Source organism: Saccostrea cucullata, unplaced genomic scaffold, assembly GCF_032062105.1.
Source record: "Saccostrea cucullata isolate Sc308-1 unplaced genomic scaffold, CSIRO_AGI_Scuc_v1 ctg12488, whole genome shotgun sequence".
NCBI classification, from domain to species: domain Eukaryota; kingdom Metazoa; phylum Mollusca; class Bivalvia; order Ostreida; family Ostreidae; genus Saccostrea; species Saccostrea cuccullata.
In genome coordinates this window covers 1-13134 of record NW_026932655.1, presented here as the reverse complement: position 1 = coordinate 13134, position 13134 = coordinate 1, and the positions used below count along the sequence as shown (strand labels likewise).

The window sequence follows — 13134 nt, the reverse complement described above, 5'->3', positions numbered from 1 at the left end:
ATTTACAAACTTTGGTAGCATTATCAAGCATGACAGTGGTTATCTTCGCTAGTCAAGGATTTTCGGTCCGATCTGCTCCTCAAAAGCGGACCGAAAACCCGTGACTAGCGAAGACGGAGGGTGATGCTACAGACTAGGAAGGGCCGGTATGTTTTCAGGAACATGAACGACAACTAGAGATCGGCGCAATGTTCCATCAACACCAAGCTCAAGTTGCTTAAAGTAGCCTATACTAGTATTATCTAGAGCTGCACCATATCTACATTTCTGTGTTAATCCGAATTCTGGAGGATGATAGAAGCTTATCTTACTGAGCTGTGCTCATTTCATATCACGTAATCTCGCAAAACCTTACGAATATTCAGTGGCCCTTTTCACAAAAACTCTTGCGACTAAGATAAAAATTTCACAATTCTGTAAGATTTTGTTTAATAAAGATATTAATTTTTTGTCTAAGATATTATTTATAACGTTGTCTAAATAATGGATTGATGAACTGTATATTGTTTAACGTCCCTCTCGAGGATTTTTCAATCATATGGAGACGCCACTTCTTGCCGGTGGAGAACTGCAAATTTTGTCCCTTACTCGGCACTTAGGGCCATTGAGCAGGGAGGGATTTTTCATGCCAGCACCTATTGCGACACGGGACCTCGGTCTATACGGTTTCATCCACAGGCCTTTAGATCGCTTAGAAAAAAAATTGAGTTGTTGAAAAAAAAAATAAAGGTATGGAACTCTTTTCATGGGGTACCTAATTTCGCCAATAATATTCTTTTAAATCAAATGCTTTACAATTTTACTTTCTATCCATATCTATTCAAATATAAACAATCTTCATTACTACCAAAGTTCATTCCGTAATTCCTTATACTTCTCGAGATATTCTGAAATCAATTCCCAAATTGACAATAATTTTTTTACTCGACATCAGCTTGGGCCTTCACTAATTGTAAAGCAAGAACTACGGGACAAATTTTCCCCGGAATTTATTCTAAACTCAATGAATATTTGCTCATTTGCATTCAAGCTTTACAAGGTTTTTCTTTAATTTGATCATATGGTGTAACTAATTCATAAACAACATTTTAGCGGTCTAATTGTTTTGAAAATCGAAAGGTATATAATGCATTCCGGGAAAAATTCGTTCTACCATGGCTTCATTCACATTTATAATCAACATGGCGGTAGTTGTTGATGTAGACGTTTTCAAATTAATTTTTCGCGAAAGGAATATTATTACGGACTTAACATTACAATCTGGAGTAAGAAATCAACTTTAAATTTTTGAAAGATATTGCGAATACTATGCAACTCTTCGCCGCACTTCAAACACCATCTGTTTACATGTGAATGGCCAGGGGCCCAAGCTAATGTCGAGTAAAAGAAAGTAGGTCATTTTTGAAATTGATTTCAGAATATCTCAAGAAATACATGGAATTTCGGAATGAGCTTTGGTAGAATTGAAGAATGTTTATCTATGAATAGATTTAAATAAAAAGTAGAATTTTAGAGCATTCGAATAAAAAATATTTTATTAGCGAAATTAGGTACCCAGTGTAAGAGTTCAGTACCTTTATTTTTTTTTACACACACAATTTTTTTTAAGCGATCCAAAGGCCTGTGGTTTCATCCGAAGGGTCGGTCTCCAGACCCCCAAGCGGGATTCGAACCCGCGACGTAAGGATCAACTCCATACTTCGCGACTCTAGAGTAGACGCTCTATAACCACTGGGCCAATTTCATTTGTCACTGATCGGCGTATACCGAATTGCGCCGGTCATATGACCGGTGTAAAACGGCTAAGAGGCAAATGAAGTAAACCGGCGAAAACATAAAAAAAAAATGAATAATTACGCTAAATTATAACCAATTTATTAAGTTTTATCACTTTTTAGCTCACCTGAGCCGAAGGCTCAAGTGAGCTTTTCTGATCACATTTTGTCCGGCGTCCGTCTGTCCGTCTGTCTGTCTGTCTGTCTGTCTGTAAACTTTTCACATTTTCGACTTCTTCTCAAGAACCACTGGGCCAATTTCAACCAAACTTGCCACAAAGCATCCTTGGGTGAAGGGGATTCAAGTTTGTTCAAATGAAGGGCCACGCCCTCATTCAAGGGGAGATAATTGGGAATTAATGAAAATTTGGTGGCATGTTTTAAAAATCTTCTTCTCAAGAACCACTGTGCCAGGAAAGATGAAACTTATGGGGTAACATCCTCAGGTAGTGTAGATTCAAGTTTGTTCAAATCATGACCCCCGGGGGTAGGGCGGGGCCAAAATGGCCGACCAAAGTTTTACATAGAAATATATTGGAAAATTCTTTAAAAATCTTCTTCTCAAGAACCACTGTGCCAGGAAAGATGAAACTTATGGGGTAACATCCTCAGGTAGTGTAGATTCAAGTTTGTTCAAATCATGACCCCCAGGGGTAGGGCGGGGCCAAAATGGCCGACCAAAGTTTTACATAGGAATATATAGGAAAATTCTTTAAAAATCTTCTTCTCAAGAATGACAAAGCCATAATTCATCAAATTTATATGGAAGCATGCTCAGGTAGTGTAGATTCAAGTTTGTTCAAATCATGACCCCCGGGGGTAGGGCAGGGCCAAAATGGCCGACCAAAGTTTTACATAGAAATATATAGGAAAATTCTTTAAAAATTTTCTTCTCAAGAATGAAAGAGCCATAATTCATCAAATTTATATGGAAGCATCCTTAGGTAGTGAAGATTCAAGTTTGTTCAAATCATGAACCCCGGGGGTAGGGCGGGGCCAAAATGGCCGACCAAAGTTTTACATAGAAATATATAGGAAAATTCTTTAAAAATCTTCTTCTCAAGAATGACAGAGCCATAATTTACCATATTTATATGGAAGCATCCTCAGGTAGTGAAGATTCAAGTTTGTTCAAATCATGACCCCCGGGGGTTGGGCGGGGCCAAATGGCCGACCAAAGTTTTACATAGAAATTAATGGGAAAATTCTTTAAAAATCTTCTTCTCAAGAATGACAAAGCCATTATTCATCATATTTATATGGAAGCATGCTCAGGTAGTGTAGATTCAAGTTTGTTCAAATCATGACCCCAGGGGGTAGGGCGGGGCCAAAATGGCCGACCAAAGTTTTACATAGAAATATATGGGAAAATTCTTTGAAGAATAGCAAATCCATGATTGATCATGGGATTACTTTTAGATTTTAACTTTTCAATAATAAACCAATTTCTACTTTTTCTAAGCTACAGTACTCAGGTGAGCGATGTGGCCCATGGGCCTCTTGTTACATTATGTCTTAGTAGAATAATTCGAAATTAAATTTTAAAAAAACATGAACCTCATGAAAAATTTTATTTTTTAGAAAATAAAAACATATTTTATATACATGAATAAATATTTGCTCAAAATATGCAAACAAATAAAGAACATGTCGATTTGGTAAAAAGTATCTGCATTTTTACAGTTGTTTTCTCTTCCCGCCATATTTCTAAGACCGGCGATTTCCTCGCCGGTCATTTCAGACCGGCGAGATCGGCGTACGCCGGCGAACCTTCCCAGGTCAAATGGAGTAACATGCCGGGTTACCAAAGGTCAAGCTGCGCATTCGGCGTACGCCGGTATGACAAATGAAATCCTACCACTATATGTCACTGGAAAATAGGACATGGGAACAATAATAACAAGGAGAAGATGGAGATGGAAATAAAGGGCATGTTCTTCAGAGAAAGCATTAATTTAAATATTCACAAGAACACCTCTACATATTGGTATATTGTCGAATATATACGCCATTGTGCTAGGTAGGCCCACAGCAACGGTTTTAGAGTATTAAATGTAGAAGGCAACCCCTCCAAAAAAAGCTGACAAACAAAAAAAAATAAAATAAAATAAAATAAATGAAACAATAAAATTTAGGGGAAAAAGTAACCATTCAAAACATAAAAATCCTATTTCGATGGGGGGGGGGGGGGGGGGGCTCTTATTTTTGTACTTTCTTTTTTACTAAATGATGGATTTGCGAGTGTTCGTTATGATATGAAAAGTATTTATTTCGTTATCAGGACGTCCATATATATACATCTATACGTCTGAGAAACTTTTTGCAGTTGCTTCCGAGGTAAGTTGAGCTTTTCTTCTAGTATTTTGAACAAAGAATGTGATTCGATCCCCTTTATTACGTTATTGCCTCAATGTAAACTGGGTTGAAATTAGTGTTGAAAGGACGCTAAAACTTTTATTCTGTAATTTAGTTTAATTCGGCACACAAAACTAAACAGTCCCGTCAGCCGTCTGAAACAAAGTTGCCAAGTGGTTTTTGATGTATTTTATTTATGCCATTTTGACCCTAAATAATTATTAAACATATATTCCACGTTTGTGAGCTTTCTTCTTTAGATCATTATAGCTAGATATGGTCAATCATATATATTCAATTAATCGAATGCTCCTGACTACGAATAAAAAGTCGGAATTGTTCTAGCAAATATAATATTCTATGAAATACCAGACATTAAAAGTATCAAATGAAACGAAAATTCATACTATAAGCTAAAATACAAATTTACTTTGATTGGGTCGGTCTTTACCATGACCATGAGGTCATTGATTAAGGTGAGCGTTGTAGCCTAAGGGTCTCTTATTTTTTTCCTTTCTCTTATAAAAATATATTTATAGTGAAGAATATTTCCAGAATTTTTTTTGTTTCCTCGTACTTTCTGTGTAGATTAGAAAAGTTGTGAATATCCATGACTTTCTTGGCTCTGGACAGTTTGATAATTTTATCCTATGACGTCATTTCCTTGAAATTTCTGGAAATTTCTGCGGGACTGATTCAACAACAGCCATTGAGGCGTTTTAGCCGACTGCATTTCACGTGTCTTCTAGAAAATACGAGTATTTGAACAAAAAGTCTACTGAATATCTTCTCATAATTGAAACAAAGTCGTAAAGTGACAGACATGTCGGTCGTTGGTGTTGATGTGGGTAGTCTCACGTGCTTCACAGCTGTAGCTAGGACGGGGGGCATTGAGACCATAGCAAACGAGTACAGTGATCGATGCACACCGTAAGTACAAAGAGTTTTCATATAATAGTAGTCATAACGAAGAATTCAAAGTTATATTGAAGAAAAATTGGTGCGGAATGTTCTGGATCAGGAAAAAAGGACCGGGTTGGTCAACTCACAAGGGCCATGTGATTTTATACAATGATAATCACATAAAAAACATAATAAAGGAACAATATTCTGTCCAAATTTACTCTCATTTGATCTAAAAAAAAATGCTGTATTTTCTTACAGGGAAAACCTTGCAGTAACCTCATTGACTTAATATATGTTTAATATTCATTTATTCACCAATCAAGGGCCATCTGGGGGCATATACAATATTAAGAGACAAACAATATAACTGCAAAATTGACATGATCCTCACTTGTAAAAGTTCTCAGATTTGAAATACTGATATACAGGGTATAAGCCTAGCTTGTAAATTCAGTGTTTTCCCTGGGAACCGACAACCGGCCAAATTGACCCCTTTAATTGACAAAAATGCCGCTTTGAAATAACAATTTGTTGTAAGATCCACAGAGATTTTGTTCATAAACCTCATACCCTAGACTTTTACAATTGATCTCTAACCCTTTACTTTGAAATAAAAGGAAAACACTGAAGTTCAGCTATACTAACTCAATACAGATGACTTTCACATTTACAAAAGTTATTTCCCTTTGCAGGGTCAATTTTGGGTCAACCGACGTAAGATGCTGTCTTAAGTATCACGGTATTCAGTTCACGATACATGACATATTGGGTTAAAAAGTCAGACGTTTGTCATCATATACTTTAAACTTGAAAGTTTTATCAAATGCTTTTTACAATAACACTAGGAAAGTGATGACATCCTTTGACCTGTTAAATATGAGGCTTGAAACAAGTTTAAATGCCATTTCATTGACCTTATATTTGCGCAGAAGCCATCTTGATATTGTTATCCAGGAATCAAAACAGACGATTTGGATAAATACGGATTGATTGAGCCGAACCGTGATATCAGTTTCATGTATCGTGAATTAAATCGTGGAAAAATAAACCATATACCGCAGGATTGTATCGTAAAGAAAAATTTTGCTCAATACACAGCCCTAAATAAAATCTATATGAATATGCTCATCATGCTTTTCATGTTGCCCATACTCTGGCATATACAGGTACAGATCGAAATTGTTCTATATCATTTGAAATTTAAAAATATTAACAGGTAACCAGTCTTCGACAAATCCCTGGAGTCCAATGCCCGGGACCTGGTGAAATTGGAATTGGGCAGGTGGAAATTGCACACTTACAAGCCCAAAGGGCATGTAAATTCTAAGGCATAAGCCTTGGTATAATCAAATTAAATAAGACAGATAACATTAAATGTACTTTAAAGTCTTTGATTTTCCATCTAAAGAAAAGTACAAAATAAAATTTTACTGACAGTTTATTTTACCGCAATTTCCAAGGAACTCCTGCAAAGGAGACACAAAAAGTGTACAGGTTGAAAATGAATGGTGAAACAATAAATTGACAGAATGGATTTCAGATCATTTCCTTGGCATGAACAAGCAAATAAGAATAATATAAATTGATAAAATTCTGGGCATGTAAATATTTGTTCGGGCTAGCGTAGTTGGTATTCACACCTGCCTGAAGGGCATGTGCTGAAAAAAGGATTTGGCGAAGACTGGGTAACTTACAAAGGACAAAGTGGGAAAAATGAGTGTTACGCCGACAACGGGAGATAACTCTTAGGAATGTGAAATTTGTCTATTCATTTGCACATGATTAAATTTTTCCAACCTTAGGAAATGCAAACTATAAATTCTGATTCAGCTATCCTAAACCAGTGGCCAAATTGAACTTCTATGTAAAATAAAAAAAAAAATCATAGAGAAAAATGTTCTTTAGACTTGCATTTATGGTAAATGATTGATGGGTTCATTTCATTTTTCAGAGCTTATGTATCATTGAATGAGAAAACAAGATCCATTGGAACCTCGGCCAAAAATCAGTGTATCACAAATGTGAAAAATACATTCTCCTGTTTTAAAAGATTTATTGGTAGACAATATGATGATCCCTTGGTGCAAAAAGAGTTGCAGGATCATCCGAAACCATATTTGGTTACTAGGAGTCCAACTGGAGGCATTTTACTACAGGTAACCTTACAAATAAATATGTTTTTCAATTTAAATTTAAATTAATTTCTGTAGTTTTCATTGGCATTGTTCTCATTTGAAAATATGTTCTAGTTATTTAGCAAATTCTATGTGGGAAGTGAAACTAAAAAACAAACTTTTTTTCTACAGGCTAGATACATGGGTGAGTTGCAATCATGGACACCAGAACAAGTGACGGCCATGTTGCTGACCAAGATAAAAGAAACGGCAGAGAATGGTCTCAAAACCAAAGTTGTTGACATTGTTGTGTCTGTAAGTAGTTAGAACAAAGTCATGCTGAAGCTTTGCTATAGATGATTACTGCTGAGTATTATATTAATAATGTTTATCTGATCTCCATTATTCAGGTACCCAGCTATTTCACTGATGTTGAGAGGAGAGCCATGCTGGATTGCTGTGAGATCAGTGGATTAAATTGTCTCCGACTTATGAATGATTCCACTGCAGGTAATGTCTGATTTGGGAACACCAGCATTTACTTCAAGTCATTGCCACTAGTCTAGTCAGTGACATTATTTCATTTTGAGGGAATACACAATAAAAAAAAAAGTAGTGATATTGTTGAATCATTGAAACAAGGGAGGGTTGTTTTTGTGGATTGCATTGATATTACAGGTTCAAGTAGACATAATGTTATGCATTAGCTTGTACCTACAAAAAAGAAAAGCCTTTGAAATCAAGAACTGATTCATTGAGGATAAGAATTTGTTGATGAAGGGTATTCATGAATTCCACAAATACTGGGCCATTGTGAAATTTAATGTTCCCTCAGTCATGAAATATACTGCAATGAATTGTTTCTTGAAAGAGTGTGAATATAGGAATGTTTTTGAAATTAATTTTCCTCTGTGTGAAGTAAATGTTTTCATCACATTGTTTTTAGCTTCACTGGCATATGGTATATACAAGCAAGACCTACCTGGAGAGAATGAAAAACCAAGGAATGTTGTCATTGTGGACATGGGGTATTCAACCACCCAGGTCGCAGCTGTGGCATTTAATAAGGGAAAACTAAAGGTAAGGTGTACTGGTTCTTTGTTTGCCATTTGCACTATTAAAGATGTTCATTATCTCCAAATTAGAAAAATTGTTGTTTTATTGTATGGCAAAGTGCACAGAAATATAACAGAATTTCATCGAAATATGTATTGGAGTATTGCATGATATTTCATGGTTACATTGAAAGATAATATGAAAATTTTATTAATTATGAAGATAATTTGCTTAAAATTTGGTGATTTCAAGTTTTTTGAAAGGATTTAGATGTGGATGAACAAATAATGGTAGGTTTAAAATATTGAAAAATACAGGATCTGATTATTCTGATAGCTGAAGTACGTGTATATTTCAGATGCTGGCAGTAGAATCTGATCCTTGTTTAGGAGGGAGAGATTTTGATAAAGTACTTGTGGAGTATTTCGCCGAAGATTTCAAAACAAGATACAAAGTTGATGCCCACACTAATCCTAAGGCTTATGTGAGGTTGACTCAAGAATGTGAAAAACTGAAAAAGTTGATGAGTGCAAATTCCACAAACATTCCTATAAACATTGAGTGTTTCATGAATGACAAGGATGTGTCAGGGAAAATGGACAGGTAGAAATTTCTAATATTTATTTTTACATGTGTATGAAGAGCTGTAGTGCTCTCTGTGAAATTATGTATGCCAGATGAACTGGAGACAAAGTTAAAATAAAATGGAGATATTTTGTTATGGAACAGAAGTATCCTCCTCATTCAAATCGTGCATCTTACCAACATCAGAGGGCTTGCAATGTTTATTGTTGCTAAAGACATTCCAGTTCAGTAATTTATCCATTTTCATAGTAAAGAAGCACTAAAAGATAACTTCAAATTACAAAGTTTTTATTTTATAGGACCAAATTTGAAGAGCTGTCAGAACAGTTGTTGGCAAAAGCAAGAACATTATTCACAAAAATCAAGAATGAATGTAGTAAGTACTGTTTTACAAAATGGGAAAGTGTTTTATATGTGAATGTATGTAATTCTTGTGTAAACAAGGCAGGAGTAGAGTGTTGGAGGATTTTTGGGTTAATTTAGCTACCTTGGGATATGATGAAGAAAACAAGAGTTGAGACGTCACAAATTCTACATTTTAAAATTTTTCTACTTCTAAAATCAAAAAGTTCTTGATCAGAGTTGAGCATGATTATTTTGAGAAACTGACACCTTTGTTGTATAGTTAATAAAAAAAAAACTTAAAATTTTGCTTACAGAAGACATATACTCTGTTGAGATTGTGGGTGGCTCTTCACGTATCCCAGCAGTGAAGAACTTGGTGCAGGAAATATTTGGCAAGGAACCAAGCACAACTCTGAATGCAGATGAAGCTGTTGCTCGTGGCTGTGCTCTGCAGTGTGCTATCTTGTCTCCAACTTTCCGTGTTCGAGATTTCAACATCATAGATACACAGCCCTACCCTATCACACTCTGTTGGCAGGGGGGAACAGAAAGTGACTCGTAAGGACAAAACTGCTGTATATTTAAAATACTCAGCCTAAAGTTAGATTTTATGGAATGATGAGGATAAAAAGAACTTAAATCTATATTTACATTAGAAGTGTTCGAACTAGTGGGAAATGGAGGGTGAATTTTTAATACTGAGGTTGGAGATTAGATTAGAATTAAAATCTTTCAGCTTGGTAAATTTAAAGGAATGTAATGGAAGGAGTTCATTATTTTAATGGTAAAGTTCATGTATTGTATTTGCAGCTCTTTGGAGGTTTTCCCAAGATTTCATCAAATCCCATTCTCAAAAATGTTGACCTTCTATCGTAAGGAACCATTCCAACTTGAGGCAAGATACACATCACCAGAGATTGTCCCACATAAAGAATCATATTTAGGTAGTGTTTTCATGTCCGCTGTCCCACATAGAGAGTTAATTAAGTAAACTTTGCACAGCTATATAAAGCTTGAGAAAAGTTCTTAAGAATGTGTGAGAATTATTTGAGGAAGATATCCAGTACATAGCATACTTACATTTTAATATTCCACGAATTTTATTGTTTCAGGGTGCTTTAATATACAAAAGGTCACACCTGCTGCAAATGGGGAAAGTGCAAAAGTGAAAGTAAAAGTTCGAATCAATAATCATGGTATATTCTCTGTAATGTCAGCCACACAGACAGAACAATTAGAGGAGGATGGAAAAGAGGAGGAAAACATGGATGTTGATGGAGAGAAAAAGGCAGAAGCCCAAGTTAATGGGGAGGTATGATTTGTGTATCCCACATGAATCTGATATACTGTAATTGGCAAAATTTCAACTCTTCAGTGAAACTATATTTACAGAAATTGAAGGTGAAATCATTTGAAGTTAGTCACCTGTGTCTGTAGCGTTAATTTATTTAAGACTTAAAATGGACAGCCAAAAAAAAGGAGGACCAATATTTATTTTAATTAACCCTTCATGTACTGAAATGTGATTAGCATTCTCTACTTGATTCAATCAGACAAATTTGCAAAGTACTGGAGGATAGTCAATAGTTATAAACTAGTAAGCCAAATTTTAAAAAAAGCTTTAATTATAGTGTTATATTTGAATTGTAGACACCAATGCAAACTGACCAAGCAGGAGAAAAATCTGCGGAGAAAACTGAAGGTGGAGAAGAGAAAAAGGAAGAGGTAAACAGGATCGATAGTTAAAATATGATGATTGATTCTTAGTAGACTAATTAGTAAAAAGTAAATTAATCAGATGTTGGTTTAGGGGTCTAAGGAACAATGTCACAAAATCTTTGGTAATCTGTGAGAAAATGTTTATTATGTGTGCCTTGCATATTGAATATGTGTTGAATTAGAGTGAACATTATTTTTGCCTCTTTATTTTTGCCTCTACTAGGGTAAAGATGAAAAAGACACCAAGAAAGCCGTAAAGAAGAAGGTAAAGAAAACAGACCTTCCTGTGGAGCAACTGGTACCTCAACTGCCACCTGAGGAGATTCTCAAACTAGTGGAACGCGAGGTGAGATAAAAGTCTGGTTCTGCTATAATGATTTAAGCTGAATGTTTATATGTATATCTTTACTGGTTTAGAATGTTAAGTAAGCCATCACTTCATCAATAGTATTTTTACATGAGACACTGATTTATATTTTTGCCTGTATAGAATGAGATGAAGATGCAGGATAAGATGGAGAAGGAACGCAGTGATGCTAAGAACGCGGTGGAGGAGTATGTGTATGATATGAGGGACAAGATCAGGAGTGATTACGCCCAGTTCATGAAAGAAGAGGTAAGTCTTAATGATATAAAGGACAAATTTTAGATAGGTAAATGGTCTTACCTTTTGATTTTATTACCCAAATTTTCAAGTTTTCAAAACAATGAGATACAAGGTTAAAAAGTAGAGGAGATGGCATTTTCTTGCCCTGCCTAAATATGCTAAATTAAAATGTGAGTCCTAAGGAGTGATTATACATTTACAAAATTAACCTCATACATTAACACAAACTCTATATAAAGTTCAAATTACAGTGATTCTGCTGGGAGATAATATATTTCATCGTTTATCTTTCTTGAATAGAATGGTAGAGCTGCAAAGTTTGTTGGATCTTAAAAAAATTCATAATATGAAAAGCTCTGTATTTTTCATTTTAAAACTTTTTTTCTAGAGCATAATCTCCAATATGTTAAATGGAAAATTAAAAAAAATGTTTTTTCAGGATGCAGACAAGTTCCACCAGCAGTTAATGGACACCGAGGACTGGTTATATGATGAAGGAGACGATCAGATGAAACATGTCTACGTAGAAAAACTGGATGAATTGAATGTAAGAGGATATATCAAAAGTATTGTATTTATAACATGTTAAACAAATCATATCCTACTAGTATCTGTTTAATGGAGAAACATAACCAGTCGACTTGCATGTTATGACCTTGACCAAAGTTCATTGTCACTGCCATTTATGATTTATTTTCAGTGTCTGAATGGCTTCCCCAAATAACTGTAAACACTCCCCTATTTGAGGTACATGTATATTGGAATACATGTACAGTATATATAGAGAGAATGAGCTTGTTTCTTTCTCAAATTTTTAGCATGCAGATTGTTCATTGGAAAACAACCTCAGATATCAATGTTAAGTTTGAGATAATTTGGTTTTACTGTATTTTAAATACATGTATTTGCATCATTGACAAGATAAGATAACATCAATTTTTTATGCACCTTCCTGCTGTTACTCATATTATGTGAGGTAAACATTCACCAAGTGTGCTAGATAAATACAGAGAGCTTTTGGGGAGGTTAGCTGTTTGGAATTCTCCTCACTCTTCTCTCATACAATGAATTGAATTATAAGTGAAAAATATGTCATTGGGATTTTGTAGTGATGTATAAGTTTATATTTACATCTATAGAATGTTTTCTTCTTTATTTTCTAAGAAAACCACTGTGGTTTATCAATCAGTAAACACCGCTAAGCACATTTCCCATGGATATTTTTAAGCAGTGGCTCTTCCATCAATGAAATTTACTATGACATGCATAAACAGTAGTCATATTAATACAGAAGGATCCTCAGGGTGTAGATTTAAGATTGTTCAAATCAACACTCTGGGTGAAGGGTGGGGAGTAATTTAACATAAGTTTTGGTAGAAGAGGTGTTTAAAAATCTTTCGAAGAAAAGGGAAAGTCATGATTAGTCATTTTCAAGTGTAAGATATAAAATGTTAAATTAGCCTTATGTTGAAAAAGGGAAGGACTTTTATGATAACCAAACTGTTATCCATCCTAATTGATAAGTGTTAAAAGGAAACAAATGTAGAGGTTGAGTATTTCTAAAACATACAGAGGCACCTTCCTGCTGTTACTCATATTATGTGAGGTAAACATTCACCAAGAGTGCTAGATAAATACAGAGAGCTTTTGGGGAGGTTAGCTGTTTGGAACT

General features: G+C 35.0%; 1 protein-coding gene across 1 annotated transcript; it reads left to right on the top strand.

Moving 5' to 3' along the window:
* Window positions 1–4805: 4805 nt before the first annotated feature.
* LOC134235728 (heat shock 70 kDa protein 4-like) lies at window positions 4806–12028 on the top strand (the record flags this gene model as incomplete). The annotated part of the gene is made up of 14 exons (XM_062717876.1): window positions 4806–5060; window positions 6988–7192; window positions 7343–7465; window positions 7561–7660; window positions 8097–8230; window positions 8565–8809; window positions 9091–9167; window positions 9451–9694; window positions 9947–10080; window positions 10249–10448; window positions 10787–10861; window positions 11079–11201; window positions 11346–11471; window positions 11902–12028. Coding segments are annotated over exons 1-14 (2020 nt in total), but the record flags the coding sequence as incomplete, so codon positions are not given.
* Window positions 12029–13134: the final 1106 nt, after the last annotated feature.